At 36.8% G+C, this 22,443-nt stretch overlaps 2 protein-coding genes across 7 annotated transcripts in view; one reads left to right on the forward strand and one right to left on the reverse strand.

Moving 5' to 3' along the window:
• The window catches only part of RPGRIP1L (RPGRIP1 like), a 35,469-nt gene extending 19,738 nt beyond the window's left edge, over positions 1–15,731 (forward strand). For 2 of the 4 annotated variants that reach the window (XM_012573169.5, XM_030272704.4), the window contains exons 15-23: positions 704–1,156; positions 2,217–2,368; positions 3,814–3,897; positions 5,000–5,168; positions 6,224–6,351; positions 8,636–8,819; positions 10,325–10,409; positions 12,369–12,502; positions 14,461–15,731. In XM_012573169.5, coding sequence (XP_012428623.5) covers positions 704–1,156; positions 2,217–2,368; positions 3,814–3,897; positions 5,000–5,168; positions 6,224–6,351; positions 8,636–8,819; positions 10,325–10,409; positions 12,369–12,502; positions 14,461–14,564 — 1,493 coding nt within the window. In that variant the 3' untranslated portion in view covers positions 14,565–15,731. Of the gene's footprint in view, positions 1–703; positions 1,157–2,216; positions 2,369–3,813; positions 3,898–4,999; positions 5,169–6,223; positions 6,352–8,635; positions 8,820–10,324; positions 10,410–12,368; positions 12,503–14,460 lie in introns of those variants that run through there. The other 2 variants (XR_012056030.1, XR_012056031.1) reach the window with 2 other exon arrangements.
• RBM11 (RNA binding motif protein 11) lies at positions 1,008–21,101 on the reverse strand. Of its 3 annotated transcripts, XR_012056033.1 has the most exons (6): positions 20,884–21,101; positions 20,092–20,254; positions 19,111–19,189; positions 18,352–18,445; positions 9,690–9,781; positions 1,008–1,133 (listed from the first exon to the last, which is right to left on the reverse strand). XR_012056033.1 is itself a non-coding variant. In XM_072929189.1 (5 exons), exons 1-5 carry the CDS (start codon positions 20,983–20,985, stop codon positions 16,605–16,607), a joined length of 477 nt encoding a protein of 158 aa, XP_072785290.1. In that variant the 5' UTR covers positions 20,986–21,101; the 3' UTR covers positions 16,486–16,604. The 3 variants fall into 3 exon arrangements, 2 of the variants coding, with proteins under 2 accessions (XP_072785290.1, XP_072785291.1); XM_072929189.1 differs by lacking the exons at positions 1,008–1,133; positions 9,690–9,781 and adding an exon at positions 16,486–16,643; XM_072929190.1 differs by lacking the exons at positions 1,008–1,133; positions 9,690–9,781 and adding an exon at positions 17,724–17,854.
• Positions 21,102–22,443: the final 1,342 nt, after the last annotated feature.

The raw sequence follows: 22,443 nt of genomic DNA on the forward strand, positions 1-22,443 counted from the left end.
CTCAAATAGGGTATTTTACAAACTGATGTTGAAACAATTTTCACATTTTGTCTCCCAAGTTGCATCTACTGCATCGTGGTTTGTGTCCTAATTCTGCAATCATGTATTTTGATTTCTTAGAATCATACAATGCCAGAATGGCTTGGGTTGGAACCCATCTCATTCCAAACCCCTGCCAGGGGCAGGACATCTTCCACTAGAAGACTACTCAGAACCCCATCCAACCTGTGTTAACCACTTATTATCCGCTTACCACCTGAGGCTGGGAAACATGGGAAGGTCTTTGCTGATAGTTCTATCCACTCAAGATACAAGAGATGTTAAAAGTCAGATGTATTAATTCTTTCTCTGGCAGATTTAGATCAACCCTACAAAAATGCTACATTTGCATAGTGATACTTACTTTGAATATTGCTTAAGACTTCTGAATTTTACCCTTTTTAACTCCCAGTTTTTATCAGTTTTAATAATAACTGATTGAAGGCTGTGTCTGTGTAACTGAGGCACTCCATTGAGGAAATACTCTTGATTGTTGCCAGTGTGCTCAGTGGGCATCCAGTGTATGAATTCTTTTTGATAATGCCTTTATGAAAGTAACATTGTTAATATAATTGAATTACGCCTTTATCCTTCCTTCTCAGTCATTAATTGTATTTGAGCTTTTGAAAAGACAATCATATTATAACTATTTTATCTGTTGCAGCCCAACTAAGAGACATTGTGTATGATACAAAACCACTTAAGTCCAGACGAGACATATTGCTGAGTGATCCAGTGGGTGAATTTGTTGAAACTGTTCGTTTAGAAAGAGGAGAGAACCTTTTTGAAATTCATATCAGCAAAGTGATCTTCTCTTCTGAAGCTATGCACACTTTTGGTGACTGGGAACCTGCTACCTTTTGTACTTACGCCTTCTATGACTTTGAACTTCAGATAACGCCAGTAGTTCATGGGAAGACGCCATCATATGACTTCACTTCTCAGTTTCTTGTGCAGTCTGATGATAGCTTCTTTCACTATATAAAGGAAAACAGCGTCACGCTGGAGGTTCATCGTGCCTATGGCATAGACTATGAAACAATTGCTTCTTGTCAGCTTAAGTTCTGTGAAATCTTGGAAAACGACGGCAAGATCTACAACACAGCAAATTTAGTTGGTAGTTAAGATATTGCAAAGTATTCTGTTTGATTGCAAGTGATAGATAATGCATATTTGACAAAAAATGTATTTGTGTATTACTATTTCAAAAGGGGAAAAAAAGCATTTACAAGAATGCTATTTTCTGTTGGGTGTGCAGCATGTTCTTGTGATTCTGCCAACATTTGTGGAAAGCTGGGATGGGTGCAATTCTGGCCATAACAGCATATAGCCACAGGGTAAGAGGGAAAAACCCAAAAAAGGAGACACCCCCATTTCGCCCATATAAAACATCAATGCTTTTTATCTGGGCTGAATGTCATAAGTATATCCTCTCATTCCTTATCAATAATCAAAGGAAGAAATAGTGTAATCTAAACTGGTAAGACAAAGTTTGCTGTATAATAGTGAAAAAGGTACAAATTGTGGTGATTATGATTAATAATGTATATATATATATATATATATAGTAACATAATCTAGGGGGGTGTTTGTTTACATTTTGTGGGTTATTTTAGGCACATTCATATTCATTATATAAAAATAATTTTAGGGTATCCTGGACAAGACAATTCTAAAAAGTACTGAATATTCTTTGAGGCTTACTTTTTCTTCTAGAAACATTTTGTCAGATAAGCATATTCAGTGACCTCTTAACTGCCCACTGTTGTAGAGAATCTGATTTAATAAGGCATTGTAAAGTGGTACCTTTGCCAGTTATTTAAATTGCATACCATTTTTTGGGACAGTTCTAACTATTAACAAACAAAAGTGTCCGAACCTTTATTTGCCTTAAGGAGATAAAAATATTGAACTTTGATTTAACCCTGTAGTAAATATATAAGTAGGGAAAAATGGCCATATTTTGATTTTGGATCATACAATGGGAGCCTGACGAGTTGTTTCTGTTTCTAACATGAACTACAGATCTCACATCACAAGCACTGGTGTAAAGCATAGGCACAATCTTTAATTTGTGGCTGTTCTATACATCTTGAATTTGTGGTTTTTCCTAGTTTTTGAGTAACATACCTTAGTGTTGAAAAGAAAATTAATGCAATCATCTATTTATTCCTTAGGAAAAACAGGACACATTCAAAATTTTGGTACCGTAGAATACTGGATCAGATTACAAGTTCCTATGGACCGAGCTATTATTCCCTACAAACAGAGGCCAAAAGATCTGGGATATATAACACACAGTTTTAGGGAACATGAACAACCATCCAAGGTATGTTTGGGTCTGTACTTGATAGAGAGAATTACTTCATGGAGAAGAGAAGTTTCAGGGTGACCTAATTCCAGCCTTCCAGTACCTAAGGAAGCCTACAAGAAGGCTGGAGAGAGAGCAAGGGCATAGGACAAGGGGGAATGACTTCAAACTCAGTGAAAGTTGGTTTAGGTTAGAAGGCAGTAATTCTTCATAGAATCATAGAGTTAGAAGGCACTCATCAGAATCAATGAGTCAAACTCCTGGCCCTGCACAGACACCTCAACGATCTGAAATTCTCCAAATGCAAATTGGGACAATCCCAATTGTCCAAATGCTCCCGGAGCTCTGGCAGCCTTGGGGTCATGACCATTCCCTGGGAAGCTTGTTCAGTGCCCAGCCACTGTGCAGAGAACCTGTTCCTGATGTCCTATCCCTCTCCTGACACAACTCCAGCCGTGCCTTTGACTGGCACAGGTTGCCCATAGAAGCTGGTGCTTCCCCATCCCTGGAAGTGTCCAAGGCCAGGATGGACGGGGCTTGGAGCACCTGGTCCAGTGGAAGGTGTCCCTCCCCGTGGCAGGGAATTTGAAATTAAATTTTAAGTTCCCTGTGATTTTGCAATAGTTTTCATAAAATAAAATGTTCAGTTCTTTCTTTTTAAGTTCAAATAGCTTAGGTCAAGTCTCAATATGTTCAAAGTGTAATAAAGATTCTTGAAGTGGAAAATACGTTAGCAGTTTTTCATATTAAGAGATCAATAACTAGTTGAATTATACCTTGTCGGAAGAGGCAAAGTCTTAAACTTATTTATTTTTACTGAAATTATCAATAGAACGTTTGACATTATATTTCATTTTCTTGAGCTGTAAGTGGCAGATGTTTTAGTATCATACTCATGAATTTTAAACCAACTAGGTGTCAGATATGTAGAGTGGGTGAAGCAGTTGTTCAAAAAGGTCTGGAAGTTCTTAACTTTGGAGTGTTATGAGATTGAGATTCCTTCACAATGGGTTCTTTAGCTGAATATTGAAGAGAATTTTGAAAATATAATTCACAGTACCATCACATTTAAATAAGGGCCACAGAAAAAGAAGGCACTTTCAAACATATTTAACAGTCATTTAAGAAATAAAAGCAAACAGGTTGAAATGTATAAATTAAAATACTAGAGTTTTTAGTGGGCTTTTTTTTTTAACCTAAGCTGTTTAAAATATTCTATGTCTGGAATAACTCTAATATTTTATATTATTCCATAATGTAAATTTATACTATATATAAAATCTCCATGGGTTCCATGGTGTAATCTGAGAAGTATGTTGTGTATGAATTCTGTTAAATTGTGTCTGATTAGAATTTAATTTAGTGCCATTAGATTTGGCTTTGAAAAAAAAAATAGGGTTGCTCATAATTTATTGTAAAATAAGATGGCAATAAATGTTCTTCAATATATTTGTTTATTACAGACTCCAGCACTCAAAGTGAAGCAGCGGGCAGCTCAAGCACACAAGAGAGTCTCTTTTCTGGATGTTAGTGCAATACAGATGGCAGTAAGTTCTAAGTATTTCTACCATGCACAATGAAGCATGAAAGGCTGCCTGTGGCTCTGTATGGGCAATTTGTAGAACTAATAATTAAGAACACTGGATTATTTTTGCAGCACAATACTGTGATATCCCAGGCAATGAATGATGGCATAATACTGGTATAGGTGGGGGGCACAATGCAGGAATGTTTGTGTGGCTCCCTCAGAACTGCTTGATATCCTCCACAGTTTACAAGCTTCAGTTTCCACTTAGGGCAGATTCTAACAGGACCAATCAGCTCACTCTGCTCGATGTTTCTCAGCTCTCTGCATTATTCAAGTGTCTTTCTACAGCGTACCAGTTGCACTGCATATGCCTCTATAGAAACCAGCTTAATCCAAACAGATCCTGAGTGTTGGGCTAATGGTTCTTTAGCTGAATATTGAAGAGAATTTTGAAAATATAATTCACTGTCCAAATGCTTCTCCACCAGTAAATCTATACCTACTTTTGTATATTAATTGTCTACTGTATATTAAAGGCTTCTTGTTCTATTCCTAACTTAGGACTCTGTATTTGAAAATAATATGGAAGTACTTTAGCATTTAAAATGCAATTCCATAGGGTTCAATACAGTTATAATAATGACTTAACTACAGATTCGAGATAGTAACATTCATACCAAAATCCCTCCATACCAAAATCAATTCACATGCACACAGGTAAAATTATGTGCATGCCTATGTGTGTAAATTTAGCTATCAAAAGTTCTTCTTGGGTACAGTGTGTGTTTTGGGTTTTTTTGACTGAGTCTTATAGAACTTGTAGAAAAAGATGAAATATAAATAAAACTGGAAATCAAACAGGCTGTATATATGTTGAGAGGTACAAAATTTTTATAATAGTTATGTTTTCACAAATGCAGTTAGATAAATGTCTTTCTGCTGTATATGAATTATATGTTACAGCAGTTGACACCTCATTGTTTCCTGCACTGCGTAAGCAATACCGTTGTTAAAAGGCTCTGGATAATGAACCTGGGCCATAATTCTTCAAGTTTTGAACTGTAGTAACTTTTGCTATTCAAGGAGTTCTATAAAGGCTGTAAGTTTATCTTTTCCTGTAGCATGTACAGGATGCTAAACAGCTGTCGGGTGACAAAGTGAAGGAGGTGGCTGAAGAAATTCAGCAGGAGAAAGAAGAGCTCTCTCATCTGTCAGAGGGGCAGTTGGCTGACCAAACACTGATTACTTCTAAAGATGAGACAGAAATAATTGAAGAATTGGAACCAGAAGGTAGGATTCATTGTAATTAATAAATAGCTGTATTTTCTGAAAAAACATCTGTGTCCGTTTTCATAAGGATTTCTTACTGGTAGTGGAAGCTGCTTCATTATGAGAAACTTCATGACATAAATTATATTCTCGCTGAAGCTAGGTGGTGGATGTGTTTTCTTCCCAAATGGAAACCATGTTGTAATTGATTGCAAAAATCTGATACATGACTTAGATACATAAAATATTAAAGGAAACCTGGCTTCTATTTTAAATGCCTTCATATTCTCCCTTAGATCTATGCTGTTCCAAAGACTAATTTTAATATGAATATGCCTCTTAAATTTATTAAAATAAGCATATTTTAATGAATATGCTCCTTTTGTCTGCAGATGACAGCCAATGCTGATACCAGAATACTTTCAGAGAGTGAGAGGTCTAGGATGCTATATCACATATGTGACACAAAGTTATTAGATTTATTTAAAGATTCTAAAAGCCAGGTCATCCTGTCCCAGCTCCAAGCTTAAACTGTTTATTATAGCAATAACCATGTCCATGATACCAAGTTTATAATAAAAGCAGAAGCAGAATGCTAAAATGTTCTGTTTAGTTGTTGGCAGCTTTTGCATAGGAATCTATTAAAAAGATTGGAAAAACTTGTTGAATGTTCCAGAAAAGAATGCACCTGCATACAAAACTACTTTTTCACTAAAGAAAAAAGGTGCATTCTTCTTCTGCATATGCATGGTGTTGAAGGAAGTCAGAGGAAATTCAGGCCATATTCTTAAATAAAGCTAACAGCTGTGCATATTTAGTTTGTTACAGGACTTACTCTATTAGCCAGTTTGCATCTGGAAAACATTATTTTTTAACAAACCAGAAAAAATACAGATGAGATGACTCTAAAGGTCATTGAATCATAGAGTTAATCTTCTTCAAGGAAGAGAAGATTTACCTGGAGCTTACTCTTTTTATATTAGAAAAGGAAATTTATTGCTATGAGATTTCTCATTAAGTCTTAGGTGGTCTAAAATATAGCGGGTGTTACCTGCATTGATTTTTTTCTTTTTAAGATCAAGAAGATCATCAAGAGGATGATGCTGTTGAATCAATAAAAACTGACAGTGATGACTGTATTATTTCAAGTCCAGTATCCACAAATATTAAACAGCTGAGTCAGAGTGTACATGGCAATTATTTGGTAAGACTAAAAAATATTTTAAGCCTAATGTCCTCTAAGAGTAGCTTTGCTATATCTAACATCAGTTTTCAATGAAGCTGTACATGTACAGTATCAAATCTCTTCACTTATTCTTAAAACCAGCAATTCAGGACTAGAAGTCATATATACAAAATAGCACAGAATAATAATAAATTTGGAAAACTTATTTTGAACGGTATTTCAACACAGTTGCTCTATACCTTTCTAGTCATCCTGTATTTTACTTTATCAAAATGACTTAAGAACAATTCTGAGAGGATGTTGTATGTAGATTAATCTCAGGTTTCAATTTCTACATTCCTCCATTGATATGTTCTTCAGTAACAATGTGCATGTTTGTGAACAGTAGATAAAAACAGTGCAAGCTCTATACTATTAAGGCAACATGTGTGATAAAAGTTGGATTTTAAAAATACACATTATTTTGCTTGAATTTTTGACTTGATTATAGAATACAGCATGTCAAAATTGCCATTGAATTATTTTTTGTTTGTTTAAAATCAGAAATCACTGCCTTTAATCTTTTGAGATAATTATCCTGCTGATACTCAAATACTGTAGCTAAGTTTTGTGAATTTTGGAGATCATTGTGCTAATTATTCTATAAATATGAATTGTATGCCACACTATATAAGTAAGTTAAGATCATACCAGAGTTTTTTCTATGTTGCAAATTAGACAGTTCATGGTTATTTCTTAGATATATTGATCATAAGGCATATCTAACAGATTTTCAGGCTGTACCAGCTGCTTCTTTAGTTTTTCTTCTTGTCTATGATGTATGATCAATCATAAAATACTTCATTTTGTTTAATTTCATGTCTAAATTCGAATATGAAAAGCATATTCAAGTCAAAGACCATCATTTTAATGACATTCAGTAGCCATTTAACTTACTAGATTTTAGGAAAAAAATTTGCTAAAGGCATGAACCCTTATTAGTAGAGACATAATGCTGTGGAATTTTTTCTGTCATCCTGGTAAAATTTCCATGAACTTGCTGAACAGGAGAAGAACCTCATTGAAATATTGATCCAGATTTGGACTTTTAGTTAAACTGCCATAGGATACATAAGAAAATGAAAAGTATTTTGAAAGTGGGGGTAAAATTACATAATCAAATACTGAAGGCACTTGACAGCAATGGAAATTATTCTGTGTGGTGGATATTTTTACTATCAGATACATTGCTTTTCATTTTGATTATTTTTATCATTTTCTCAGCAAAATGTAAGGTATCACCATATTAAATAAGCACATTAACTTGGAGTTTTGACTGAATATAGAAAGCTAATACTTTGAATGTGATTTAGTACTTCAGGTGATTTAAGTTTAGAAATAAAAATTGTCAAAATATTTTAATAAAGTTATAAAAAGAAAATAATATATTGAAAAGAAATAGGTTTTTAAAAATTCAACATTTCTGTATCCAGTGTGTTCTGTTTGCTCTTTAAAGACTATAATCATTGAATACTCACCTGCATATTCCAGTTTTGAAACCATAGTTGCTTTTCCTTCTTCCCAGAGTAACTTCGGGAAATATTTGTGGCTCTTTCTTAAATACAACTTACTAAAATTTATCTGTACATAAATATTCCAGACTTGGCAGAACAGTATGAAACCATTCCATATAAGGAACAGAAAAATGTAATTTCAGTTAAAGATAATAAGAAAAGTCTATGGTGAAGAACAATTGGGATATTACTTTCATTACCACATGTTAATATTAACTTTGTAAGGTGTGTTTGATTTAACTAGGAAAGTTCACTAAATGAAGTTGAATTCTTTACAAATACATTATTACATTACATACCTAACATTTTTGTGATTTGATGGATTTAATTGAACTGTTTGTAGTATATTTTGCAGTAGGTACTAACAATTCTCTTTTATTTGGAAAACTTCAGTAGCTTGTATTACTGAGAGTATTTTAAGCAGTCACAGGATCACTTTGCTGTGTAGGTAAAAATGATGACAGCTGGAATTTGTGATTCAGATAGCATTTTTACCTAAAGATAACCAGCAGACTGTAACTATGATTTCTGCAAAAGCATTTTAAATATTGAATGGAAATTGGTATCTCTTGCAACAACAGTCTTAGCTACAAACCCTGGAGCTTTAGATTCTCATTTTGTATGTGTCAGTCAATCAGTATTAATCATATAAAACACTGATGATTTACATATATCTATGTGTGGTTTTTTTGTGTTAGCACTTAAACAAAAAATAATTTGTATTATGTTTATATTTTGTTTTTAAATAGGAAGCTGAAAAAATTCAGATTAAAATTACATCACTTGGTCTTACTGAGTCACGAATTACAGCAGATGAAACAATACAGCAGCTGTTTGTAGAATGCAGATTAAACAATTTCCTTGCAGAGGAGACCCCACTGTCACTTCCAAAACCACCTGGTGGTCAGAGGATTCACTATAACTATAGCACTGGTAAGGCTGATGTGTTTCTGAGCAGGCTTGGTTCTTCTCTTAAATTCTGTCTTATGAAAATACCTGCAATAAAGCCTACTTCCTATATATTATAGTTGCATTTCTCTATGTGCCAACTCTATTTGCCTATTTTCCAGATATTTTGGGAAATACTAAAAGTGATTTTTAAGAAATGAGTTAAGTATGCAATTATCAAGTATACAATTAAATGTTGAAGGAGGCTGGTATATAAAAAGGTAGCATCACAACATATTTAAATATGCTGGTAGTGCATAAATTTAAAAATTAGACTGTACATATCTAAAATCTATATATTCTTTCTTGAAGAGCATGATCATCTAATTTTTCTATCAGTACATGATGATACATCTTAGCAAAAGAAAAACATTCTAACCTGTACATCTAAAACACTGTTGAAAAGAGAGAATATGTAGTTGGACTTTGTTACTACTTGCAAATACTCAGTGTTCCTTTGATGACAACTTTTTAATAGGGAATTGATTCATCTTTATTTCATATTAATTGCCATACATTGCAAATTAATACTTTATATTTATACTACTAGCAAAAATAGAACTATTGTAATTTATAATTTATAATTCTCTTATTAATTATCTCCCCAGCTATGTCATCATATTTCAATTAACGTTTTCTTCCTGGTAAAATTTTATTTCATTTAAGATTCACCTGAGTGCTTCAGTCATGGACTTTTAGCTAAGAGTATTCTGGAGAGGGTGAATCAGGGTTAGAGTTAGGGTTATTGCTATTTGTGACAAACCTTTAATACAGACATTCAAATTAAGCATTCTTTTAAAAATAATTACGTAAAAGTGGCTTTGCAGAAATGCAGATATTTAAAATTCTACAAACCTGATTTTAGAATGCAACTTCCCAAAGAATTCACTCATTTAGATCCTCCTCTTACTCATAGATTATTGGATTGTTCCACGTGTAGCTGAAGCCTGAAATGAATCAGAAATGTCACATCAACCACTGCTGTGTTGGCATTGCCCACTTAAGAGGGAATACAGATGACAGATTTTCTCCACTCCATTGGTCTGAAGATTTCTTGTATTGAAATACTGTGGCAGGAAGGAAGGATTGAATTATGAGGCTGTCAAAAAGGATAAGCACTTTGCCATACATTCTCTTTATCTGTAGCTTCCTTAGTGGAAGAAAATGCAGTAAATCACTTCAAATACAAAGCAGTAAAGAGCCTTGGCTTTTAAAATCGTGGCTGCTATTGCTGTTAATAGAAAGTGGCAGCTCTGTGACATGCTTAGATGCTGCTTTTGTATCTTATTTGACAGTGTTCATAGAATCCTGCCAGTGACACACCATTAGATCACATCATTTTTACATTTGAGTCTAACATTGTTGGTTTTCCTTAGAAAAGAAAAGGAAATAAACACTTTATTTTGTTTTTTTCTTCTTGTTCTTTCTTCTAATAGGTGATAAACAATTGATAACCGGTTATATTAATTTATTTAACTTTTTATTTGCAGTGATAAATGTGGATAAGGAAGATAATCATGCAGAAAGAGAGTATCTCAAGTCAATTCTTCTAAAGCCAGATCTACCTGCTCACAGGTACAGATTAATACTAAAAGCCTGTATTATAGGTCTTTGTAAATAATGCTCATGGTTTGCCGTTTTGTTTATCTTTACTGACAAGGTAGCCCTAAGTAGCTAACACATATCTAATAAGAAAAAAATAATTGTTTCAGCTAGGAATGATGCCTGCATTGTGATCTGGCTGCTGCTGGTCTTATTTCTTCTCTGAGTACGTGCATATGGAATACAAACTCATTTTATGTTTGTTTAGTGCTGTGGTTTAATTTGGGGGTGGGGGATGTTTGTTTTGTTGATGTTTTTTTAAAACAACTTTGTTTTACAAAACAGAGTTTCTAGAGTCTATCATCAGTAGTCTATCAGTAAAGAAGTTGAAAAGCACGTATCTGTACAATGGTAGAGCAGTACATTTGTTGCTTTCTGAATTCAGGATACTAAAATGAGTCTTAAAAACTGCAGGAAGTGTTCCTTGGCTCCAGAATTTAAATGAAAATATATATATGTGTGTATATATGGATATAGCAGACATCTGTTATATGAATATGAAAAAGATTAGAAATTAGACTTGTTCAATTTCATAGTAATAAATTTGTTCTTATTCAGTTTTTTTCATGGAGGTAGCCATGTGCATTACTTGGAGAGAATGAATAACATACTTTGATTCTGTTTTTTCTTGAATGTCAATAATCATTAAAAAGGACAACTATTAATTTAAAGATCCATTAAATTTACAGAAGACTGGTTTACCTGCTGATGCATTTGAAGTGTCAGAGTCATTTGTAAATCTTACTCAAAAATCACTGATTCACTCTGAGAAAGAGAGAGTGATCTCTCTTCATTCCATATTCCCTTATTTGGCATCTATATTAGGAAGGTTGCTAAACATATTCTAATAAAGCATGTTTTACTAAGATTTAACGATAATGAGGATAAGATACTTCTTTTAATTTCCCTGACAGATGATTTAGTTGCTAAAGAGATTTCCCTGTCCCAGGACCACTGTGGCAGTCACACTTCACCACCTGATCTGAGGTCCCTTGGCAGCTACACCCCTCACACTGTCCCAGTCAGACCAGTTGCCCTCACCAACTCCAGCCCAGGTTTCCAATTGCTGAGTTTTAGAGGTCCCAGTCCTTAAAATAACTTCATATTTGGTGCAGTAATTAAATAAAACAGAAACAGTTCAAGCTGGAGCCTCAGAAGAGGGACCCTGAACAAAGGTTTGTACCCCCACAGGACGCTCAGGGGCCCATCAGCTGCTGCCATGTCCCGGAGTGTCCCTCACCTGGCTGTAGCCAAAGTCTGGGAGTTACTGCTCCTGCCTCTGTCTCTGATTGTCCCTGCCCTGCCTGGCTCCTGCCCTGTCCTCTGGTTGTCCCTGCCCTGGCTGGGCTGGGCGCCCTGGGCCCTTTGTTGTGCTGAGGAATAGCAGTTCCCAGCCTTGGGCTGGGCTCCACCTGCAGCTGCTCCTGAGCCACCTGCACTGGATTGATTCCTCAACACGGTGAAACAACAGCTGGTCTGCGTGCTGCAATTTCCCCTATAAATACTTAGGTAACTAAATACTAAATATTTTACAAACCTGAGGTAAAAATAAGGTAAAATAACAGCAGTGATCTTTTACTCAGAACAGAAGCATTCATCTCTGACATGTGCCATCATGTCACTACTGTCCCCTGAGTTATAAGTAGGTTGTTTCCTGCACTTATCAGAATGTCTGGTTTGCCTTGTGCTGAAATTTCAGTTTTGTATTGAATAAATAGGAAGGCAGAAGTTCATCAGTAGTCCAGTTTCCCATTTTATTGTAGCAAGAGGACCTCCAAGAAACAATATTTATGGAAATATTCTGCCCATACATCAAGGGTGTTTATGCATTTTAAACTTGTAAAATAGTGCAGATTCTTTTTTCATTATTTGTAATTTGATTTTTGACTCTTTTTGAAAGCAAAATACCTTTTTTTTTTTGTGCGTGTTTAGCCTAAAATTTACAGTGGTCAGTGATCCCCCAGAAGATGAGCAAGATCTTGAATGTGAGGATATTGGTTTTGCTTATGTCAGTTTAAAAGAGATATTCCAGAAGCAAAGAGATATCATTGAGCAAGATATTGATGGTAAGTTTTAAAGGTCACTTTCTTGTAAACTTCTGTAGCCTAAAATTTGTTGAATTTCTACTTTGCTTTGCAGGCGAGGTGTTACTGTGCAAGTAATTGTTTGACATTGTTTCAATAAGAAATTCTTGAATACTAACTAATAACTTCCATGTTTGTTTGCAAAAGTCTGCAAAAACTATATATTAGTAATATTCCTTAAAGTTTTTTTTAAAAACCCCAAACCAAACAGCATTCTCACCTCACAGAAAAGAGTTTATAAAACCTAATGACTTTCGAGCCAACGTCCACTGCTATAATTCTGTCTGCATCCACACTGTTGCTAAAATACTCAAATTTACAGGAACATGATAAGGAAAATTCTAGGAATCATCAAATTTCCATACTCTGGAAGAATAATATAGAGATATTATGCATTTCCTGCTGTGGCTGAGCAACTTAAGCTTTTCTCCACCAATAATTTTTCTCCAAGTACAAAATACACAAATGTATTTTGTAATCTCGCACTGGAAGATTGATTTTTGTTCTGGAATTTATGACCATACCTCCCACTGTCATAATTCCCATTTGATAAGATTGATTAGTTATGTAAACAAAATTCTTGAAAGTCACTTTCCACAAAACTCTTAAAATTCCTAATCATCATCTGATAGAATTATTAGGACTGGGTTTTATTACTAGTTACTGTAAGCTAATCATTACCATGTAATGACAGCTACTTCAATATGTGAGGAGCATTTCTTCCCCTAGTTGCCAGATATCTAAACTAATTTTTACTTTACATTAATTATATATATGAAAATGATAATAATAGTTAGAAATACTTTTATTCTTTTTCCCTTCTGCACTTCTCTCCTTTCCTGCATATGCTGTACAGTTTTGGGGGGATTTTTATTGCATCCATAACATAGAAAATTCTATATTTTCTGAAAATAAGGATGTTTCAGAGAATTTAAATTAATTTTATGTTAAAATATGTCAAATTGTGGAAAAATAATATATCTGTGTATTTTCTTAAATGAAGTAATTGTAAAAGGATCAGTTCTTCAGATCTGAACACAGATGTCAATTAAATGTAAGGGCACAATAAACAGAATTGCTGAGTAGTGTTGTACATGTTCTCTGAGTTGGATATTGGTTTAAGGAAAAATAATAAACCTAGACAAGGGAATTTCATAGGACACTACTGCATGAAGATAAAGTCATTCTTAAGTTAGATACCAAACTTCCTGTATTCTTTTTGAGGATTGCAACCATATATTTTTCTCATGTTTTGTTTTTTTCATTGCTGATTGTGTCAAAGTAGTTTATGTGAAATTTGAAGCAATTAAGTGAATGGATAAGCAAGAAGATGGGTGAAAAATATTATAGGCAAAACATCTAACAGTATGTCTCAGAGATAACAGGACAGTATAAAAAGAGAGAAAACAGAATCAGTGTTATCTTCTGATATAATTAACTATAATTTTCCTGCTCTAAAAAGGATACAGTCCCCTGAAGTCTGCTCTTGAAGTTGACAGTTCACTGAGTGATTTCTTGGGGCTGATTTGGACCCATCCATCACACACAGTGTAGAAAAATCATTAATTGGTGTATTTTGACTTAAAACTATTCCTATGTATGTAGATATGTGTTTAATAGAATTTGGAAGATCTTTATTTACATATTGTGAAAAATAATTATTTCATTTATACAATTATTATATTGCTAGTTTCCTTTCTAAATTAATTTTAACACTAATACTTTTATTGATATATATTCTAGTTCTAGGAGTGATTAATTTCCAGTAGCCTGAGGACATGAATTGCAAGATTATTTTATTTATTTCTCCCTTTTTTTTTTTTTTTTTAACCATATGCTAGTTGCTCTTTAATTTGTCCAAACACTAAAGAAAATTATCAAAACAAAAGTGAAATCTGAAGTTGAATAGCTGATGTTGTTGTCTGATGTTTCCTTTGTAGTTTTTGATTCCCAGGATGCCAGTGCAGTGATTGGGAAGCTCACGGTGACCGTGGCAGCCCTCAGTGCTCTGCGTTCAGTCCTGCAGGAATGCAGAAGGGATTAGGAGGCAGGAAAGGGACATCTGCCTCTTAAAGTTCCTGCTCCCTGTGTAAAGGTACACTTGATGGTTCATCAAAAATGAGATCTGTATCATTCTTACAGTATATTTAATGTAAAATGTATATGAAAAAGATGCTTGATGTCCAGGTAGAAAGTTTTATACATTTTTTAGTCTGTTTTTTTTTTAAGGTCCTTGTTGAATCATACTTCAGGCTCTCAACATTTGATTAACAATCTAACTTCATCCCAACGAAGTTTGGTTTCAAATGCAAGCTTGCTTGTAAGTTATCAGATACCAGTTGAGAGCATTTTGTCGAAGGAAATGAGTGATGGTGAACCTTCAAACAGAAATGCTTGTAGATTCTTACTAAGAGTAGTTCTGTCTCAATGCTCTGTCAGAGTGCAATCGTTCCTGGTAGAAGTGGCCTCAGGTAGTTTTAGTCCAGGATTAGGTGTTATGTTACTCAGGGCTGTATCCAGCCTCCTCTGAGAACTTCCAAGGACAGGCACGGCTTAACTGCTCTGCACAACCTGTTCCAGTGCCTGGCTGTTCTCATAAGGAAAAAAGGAGATGCATTTCTACACATTCCTTCAATCCAAATTGAAGCCAAAGCTACATCTAGGCATGTGGAGCAGCTTTTGCACTTAATACACCATCTAATAATTTAATTTGGTTTGGTTTGGTTTTTTTTAATTCTAGGGATGGCATGTTTATAATTTGTTTCAGCCATTTAACATTTTGCACAGAAATAAAAATAACAAAGCCTTTTAGTGTTGATTTTCATGCTTTGCAGTATACCATCACATTTTTATCCATTTTTGTGAAGCAGTTGACAAAAAATAGCTGTTATTTTTATCAAAGTGGTTTGCTCAGGTAATGTTTCTGTAAATTTTAGTGGTAAACAATTTGTTATGGTTTATTCCTGGGTTTGGAGGTTTTTTTATATTAGGCTTAGATTATTTTAAGAGTAAGGATAGCTGCAACAGTGCAAGACAGGTCTTCCACACAATTAGCAATTATTTGTTTCATATTTTTGTTAAATGCAGAATTATTTCCTTATGTATTAAAGTCACAAGAACTGAACCATTCTTGAAAAAATGTTACAAAAATGTGGTCCTTCTACTGCTACAAAAAAAAATCAATAAAATAAACTCTCTTGCTTGTTATAAACCAGTGGTTATTCTGTTATTCTGATTACCTACTTATAAGTATAAATAGCTACACAAGCTGACAGCCTTTGACTTCAGTGCTAGTGAACAACCAAATTTACCTTAACATGAGGAAGAACTTCTTTACACTGAGGGTGGCAGAGCACTGGGATAACTTCCCAGAGGGGTTGTGGAGTCTCCTTCTCAGACACATTCAAGACAAAAACCTACCTGGACATGTTCCTGTGTCACATCCAGTTGACCCTGCATTGGAGGGGTGACAAGTGGATGATCCCCAAAGCTCCTTTCCAACCACCAACGAACTATTCTGTGAGTATACTTCAAACCAATGCCTTTTATTGAGGATAAGTAAAGGTAAGGGGTTGATGTAGCTGGGCCTGTGAAATTTGCAGCTACTTAAAGGCCATTGCAAGTACAGTGGTGCCAGCCAGATCCTCTCAGCTGTGGCAGGCAGTGTAGAAGGGGCACAAAAGCCAGACCTGGTGGTTTCAGGGGGCTCTGGTAGGGTTTTGGGGAGAGCTGTTCCCCAGGGGGCTGGTGTGATGGGAACGGGGACAGCATGGAGGGGGCGGGTCTGGCTGGACTCCATGACCCTCCCAACTCAGGATATTCTAAGTTTCTGTGCATAACACATTTCAAAAATACTATGAATCTTGAGCATTCTTTCTTTAATAAAGTTCGAAGATGAAGCAAATATAATAATTTAAAATAGACAGTATTAATATGTCTTTCTTGGGATTTTTTTTTCCAGTTTTGGGCACACTGTCTTTGTCTCCTTGTATTATCTTCAGTACTCATCATTGTCACAGCTTTGCCATTTTCTCTTTTTCTCATCCTGCTTGGTGCAGTTCACAGTCAGTTGGATGTGGCCAGTTCAGGGTAACTCTGCAGTCTTGACTTGTGCAGTTTGATTCTGACAGGGAGAAAAGGGTAAGTCTGAAGGTACTGCTAATAAAGAAATTGTTAACCCATTGGGCTCTGTACTGTATACTGACTGCTATGGCAGAACATGGTACATTTAGAGAAATAGAAATTTGAGTTGTTTACATTGTGAAGAGGAAATTTTAAAGAACTTCATTTTGCATGCATTATGACTAATACAATTAAAAGACCAACAAGCTATAAAACAACACAGAATGTTTGAGAATAAAGCTATTTTATGACAGCTAGTATAGTTCAGAAAAGTAGACAAGTTTTTCATGGCAAAGTTAGAACAGAGACAACCTGATTTAAGGCTAAATTGTCAGCTAGTCCTCACATAAGGAAAACAAGCATCGTTTTCCTTTAATTTCTTCATCTCTATTTGATAAATGTAACTGCAGTGCCTGTTGGTACTGTAAAGGCATGCACATCTGCAAGTTCTTCAAACGGTTTAATGAATTTGAAAGTTGGTGTGGAACAAAAAATTCCAACAAGGAAAGGACATTGAAAGATTCCCAAGTGAGCAACCTGCCTGGCAACCTGCCAAGGTAAGGTGGGGCAGATTGGTTAAGGTGTACTCGTGATGGGATCACTTTGTGCTGCAGCTTCAACAAACTATCGTGTGAGACACTGCAATGCCATCCTCTGTGGCCAGCAGGAAATGGGATGGAGCTGGCTGTTGTGTGTGCTGGTGTGCTGCCCTGGTACTGAGGAGCAGGTTCAGCAGCACTGAGGGTGAGATGGTGCATCTGAACCTTCAAATGGAGCAGAGGAGATGGGAAAATTCATACAAGGTCCAGCTCTTCTCAGGGCACAGCCTGGGAAGATGGGAAGGCAGGCCCCCACCCATAGATGGGGAATAGATGCTCTCCATTTTCCTGCTCAAATTTCAGCCAACAATTTGATCCAAACCCCCTTCTGTAGTTCCAAGGGCTGGCCAGTCCCCAGCCAGACTCGGTGAGCGCTGTCCACAGTTGGTACCTCACATTAAAGGCTGGGTTTCTTCAGTCCTACCAGTCCACAGACTCATCAGAAGCTTCAGGATGTGTTTGGGGAGTGGGTTTGATGAACAGATTTTCACCTGAAGAGACCCGTTTCCTTGCTTTGCGGAATATCTCAGACAGAAGAGATTAGGGTGATATTGGTCTGATGCACCAGAGTCTTGTAGAGGGGAAGTGAAGTGTGGGTTCTGGTCACCTACTGCTGTGAAAGTCAATCATAAAGGGGAGACCTAAACAGGCATGTGAAGGTTTAGGCCAGAAACCCTCAAACTGTTGTTTCCCGAAGTTGGGCACTGGTGATTGATTGAGTTTTAGATTAGGTTTTAGCACATTTTAAGCTTCTGCTGGGCATTTCTGAATTGAGAAGAAGAACTAAGATGTTTCCCTATTAAGTGTATGTGAAGAAGCTGTTGTTTGCATGGTTGGAATCCAATGAGGTCAACTTGTCCCACCATTTGGAGAGAGCTTCGTAGGCTTCACCTTTTTTAGCTTTCTTAAGCTATATATCTTTAAGATATTCTTGCAGGAAAAAAATAGTTTGGTTTGGTAGACCCTGTTATTAGAGGATCCTGAAGTATCCTAATACTGTGTTACAGCACATTTTGAGACCTAAAGCAAGCACTGTTTTTTGCAGAAATGCAAAATGTATTCGGCTTCATAAAAATGCTCCCAAATTTTTAACTTCTAAGACAAACTCACCACCTCTTGAAAGCCAGGGTCATCATGAAGTAAACTGTTGTTCACTGGCAAAGGAGTAACAGGAAATAGAGATTTTCCAGAAAGCTCTTGATTCCTAAAGGAAAAACAAGCCAATGTACAAAGGCTGAATGTCCACCACATACTGCTGATCAGAGCACTGAGACTTAACTCTTGGGCTGTAATGGGAATGTCCAAGAAGACAATTGAGATATTAGCAACAGGACTTACATGAAAAATAAAGATAAAAGAAATTAAATCTACCCAAAGGCTTAATTAATGAGCAATCCTCCAATGTGCATGCACAAAAGGGTACTAGATTTCACCATGGGAGTTCAGCTTAAATACTGAATCTGAGGTGTTCAGGCTTCCATTATAACAGGTTTATAACTGTGCATTCACACGTACATGACAGCTGTTTGTGTTTATATACACAAAAAATGCAGTTAAAAAAAAAAGACTTGTCAGATTTTGTTCCCCAGTGACTGAAAACATTCCCCCTGGTTAGTACAAAACCCAAGGTTCTCATTATCGTGAATATTGCAGAAACAAATAAAGTATGGGAAATTGAAGCTAACTAATCATCTGGCAAGCTAAACAACCAAACATTGAAATTAACTGCAAGCCCTCAGTAAGGATGCAATGACAAGATGCTGTTTTGATGAAAAACCTCAAGATTGCTCTATTACATCAACTCATTGTCTTTATACAATTTTTTACCAATTATAATCATAAGGTTCATTCACAGGTGATCCTTCTTACCTGTCTGCAGGAGACTCTAAGTCAATATGGTGTTCAAAATCATTTGTACAACTGTCTAATTCTGGTGAGTGAGAACTCCCTGGAAATAAGACAAGAGCATAATGACTATTCAGTTATGACAATTCAATTAACCAGTTAAAAGCCACAGAAAGTGTTTTGTGTCATCTGTAGTCTGCTAGTAGATCTCAGGTAGTATACAAAGGTATGGTGCCATTTTATGGCAGATAATCAATAGCATCATCTTACAGCTTGAAAATGTTCATTTCTCATTTATTCACTTACAGAAGCACGAATCAGGGCTGTTGAAGTAATTAAGAACAATATTGTCACCCCATTACAGACACAGGAGATGCTTCTGATTTTAGGAACCACAGATATTCTGCTTAAACCCAGCAACTGCTCTGTAGAGCCTTTGAAAGAAGCAGTGGCACAGAGTCCTTAATGTCTGGGTTGCAAATAATGTCTGATTGTTGGCTTGCTCAAAGAGGTAGTTCCATATACATAAAATGAAGAATATAATATATTCTTTGAACTACAGTCTCTTCCCTTTAAAACAAAAGCACTGATAACTCTGTGGCTTTAGTCTAAAAATGATCCAAGAGCACAGTAGTGGCTGGCCATACTGAATCGGTTTTTTCTGTCAGACTGCAAGGTAAAGTTACACCCCAATTCCTAAATGTAATCTGGCATGAAAACATGGATTACTGTTTTTCCACACAGCAGTGTCTGTTGGAACACACACAGCTTGCAAGTTATGATGTTCTGAATCAATCTATTGTATTCTCTTAGTAAACAAAAAATTACAAGGACTGAATCCTTCCCCATGCAAAAGCCACAGGAAGTCCTTGTTTCTTAACAAAAAAAAAAAGCTTTTCCAACTACAAAATGTTATCTTTGTAAAAGGCTTTAGGATTCAAAACTGTTCTTAAAAAAGTTTAAATATTTACACTTAAACTTTACCATTGGGACTATGAAACTTACCCTTCCAATACTGCACAGTAATTGGCCTCCCATACAAATGGATTCCATCCAGCAGAGCTTTTGCATAAGGCACTGATACTTTGTGTTTGAAGCAGACATATCCAAAAGACTCAGGTTTTCCTTCTTTGTCCTCACAAATCATCACTTTGGTTAATGGTCCAGCCTGAAAGAAATTTTTATTCTTTAGCAGAAACTTCATGTGTTTTGAATATTTATTTCTCTTCAGCCATAGTCAGAAACTGTAAGTTTCTTACTTTGAAAATGCCTCTCCACAGTCCCAAAGCTCAAATTCTGAGCCTTCTACAAACAAACATCAGCTCCAGAAATGTTAAAAGGGAACCAAGCATCAACTCATGTTTAATCTTTCATAACCAGAATTTTTATTATTTTTAGAATACCATACCATAATAATTAGCTTCTCAAAGGGGAAGACTAATTCACTGACTCCATAGCAAAAGCTCCTTCCAGTTCATAAATAAAAATATTAATAGTTTAGGAGGAGCAGGAGATACTTGCTCATCATTTGATGGAGGGAAGAGCTAGAGGGTGCATGTTCAGGACTATGCAGGAATATTGAACTGATATTTTCAAAGACAGGGCAAGAGAAGCACAGGCTGTTACAACAAAAGGGAATGAAAACAAGATAAAACAAGGGAAAAAGACAAGTTACTGGGATGACCTAAAGACCCAGATAAAATCCGGCAGTTGGATGGCTGCTGAATATATATATATATGCTTTTCTTCTCGAGCATTAGAGCAGCATTTCGATGTATAAGGGCACCCGTCTGCTACCTGCAGGAAGAGCTCGTAGAGGATCTCCTCCCTGACCCGGCTCTCCAAGTTCCCCACCAGCAGAGTCTGCTCCGCCGCCTCGGAGCGCCCCAGCCACGCCATGGAGCCGGCGGGAGCCTGCGGGAACCTCCGGGAAAAACGGGAGCCTCCGGGAGTGCGAGAAGCGCGTCCCAGCTGCGCTCCAGGTGTGAGGGGCTCCTGGCAACAGCGGAACGTGTCTGTTTGTGGCAACACCCCCAGGAATCGTTAGGTGGGTAGTGATGATGGTAAATACCAACATGAAGGTTTTCTCTTCTGTTTTTGCCACTGAGCAACCCTAAATAACAATCCACCTTCCCAGACTAGTATTCACAAGTGTGTTCACACCATCCACTCCCCGCTATTACCATTGCAATGAGCTCTCGCTGTAGAACAGGCTGCAAGCAGAGCAAGTGCTCAGCTCAGGAGCAAAGAGAGAGGTTTTTATCAGATACAAGTCCAAGAGAGGGTTTTATCAGATACAAGTCCATGCCAGCCATAGAGAAAACCCATTTCTGCACTGTGCTAGTGTTGGCTTTGTCAAAAGTAGGTTTAAAAGTGTTGTAAAATAGTTATTAATTGATAAACATGCACTGTTAGTTTAGTTACTATATTGTAAAAGGGGTTAAAAGTTTAACCCCGTTTAAAAGTTTTAAGAAATACGGTACTGAACGTGCCGTATTACACCTAAACAAAGTGCACCACCCCAAGCGAAACGAGCCAGCCTGGACAGAACAGCAATGGGCCAATCAAGAGCCTTAAACCTTCATGCAAATAGAGGATCCAAAAATAAACCAATCCAAAGGAACAAAAAACAGGATAAAAAGGGGGTTTCTAACCCACGGAACCCATGCCACTCCACCTGGAACACCGGGGACATCGCTGCTCAGCAGAGCCGGCGCCGGCGCTGCAGCATCCTCGACGGGAACGCTCCTGCCCAGCCCCCGGGCCCCCTTGCTTTAGGCCTTTATAATAAATGCTGAAATCATTTTAGTACCGAGAGTGTGCTCCTGTTTTTAACAGTTGGCAGGTGTATCTGTAGCAGGTGTTCTCATCCTATGTTCACTGGATATTATCCCATCCAAGCAGGCATTTTAGTACAAGCATATTTATATCAGCTATTTCACTAAGCTTAATGAACAAGATAAATTAAAACTGTATCTTTATAACAAAGAAAAGGCAATATTATAATATGTATCTATAACACTAACGACCGATGCAAGCCCCAGGCGGGTGCAGTCACTGGCATCGCCTGGGGATGCTTTGGGGAAGAATGGACACTTAAACGCTCAGTTGCGGCCTCTGGCAGAGGGAAAGAAGCAGCAGCGACTGTTATTACTGCAGACACCTTGCACAAAGCCGTCCTTCTGCAGGGGCACCTCGACGGCCACCCTGCCGCTGGGGACGGCCAGTGGACACAGGGCAAGTTTCAGGGGCAGCGGCACAGGGCGAGCAGGGTCGGTGGAGAGGCTCAGGGGAGCTCTGGCGACACGGAGAGACGCTCAGCTCCTGGCCCGGGCCGGGAGCCGCGGCGAGTGGGCT

This window comes from Taeniopygia guttata, chromosome 4A (assembly GCF_048771995.1).
Source record: "Taeniopygia guttata chromosome 4A, bTaeGut7.mat, whole genome shotgun sequence".
Lineage (NCBI taxonomy): Eukaryota > Metazoa > Chordata > Aves > Passeriformes > Estrildidae > Taeniopygia > Taeniopygia guttata.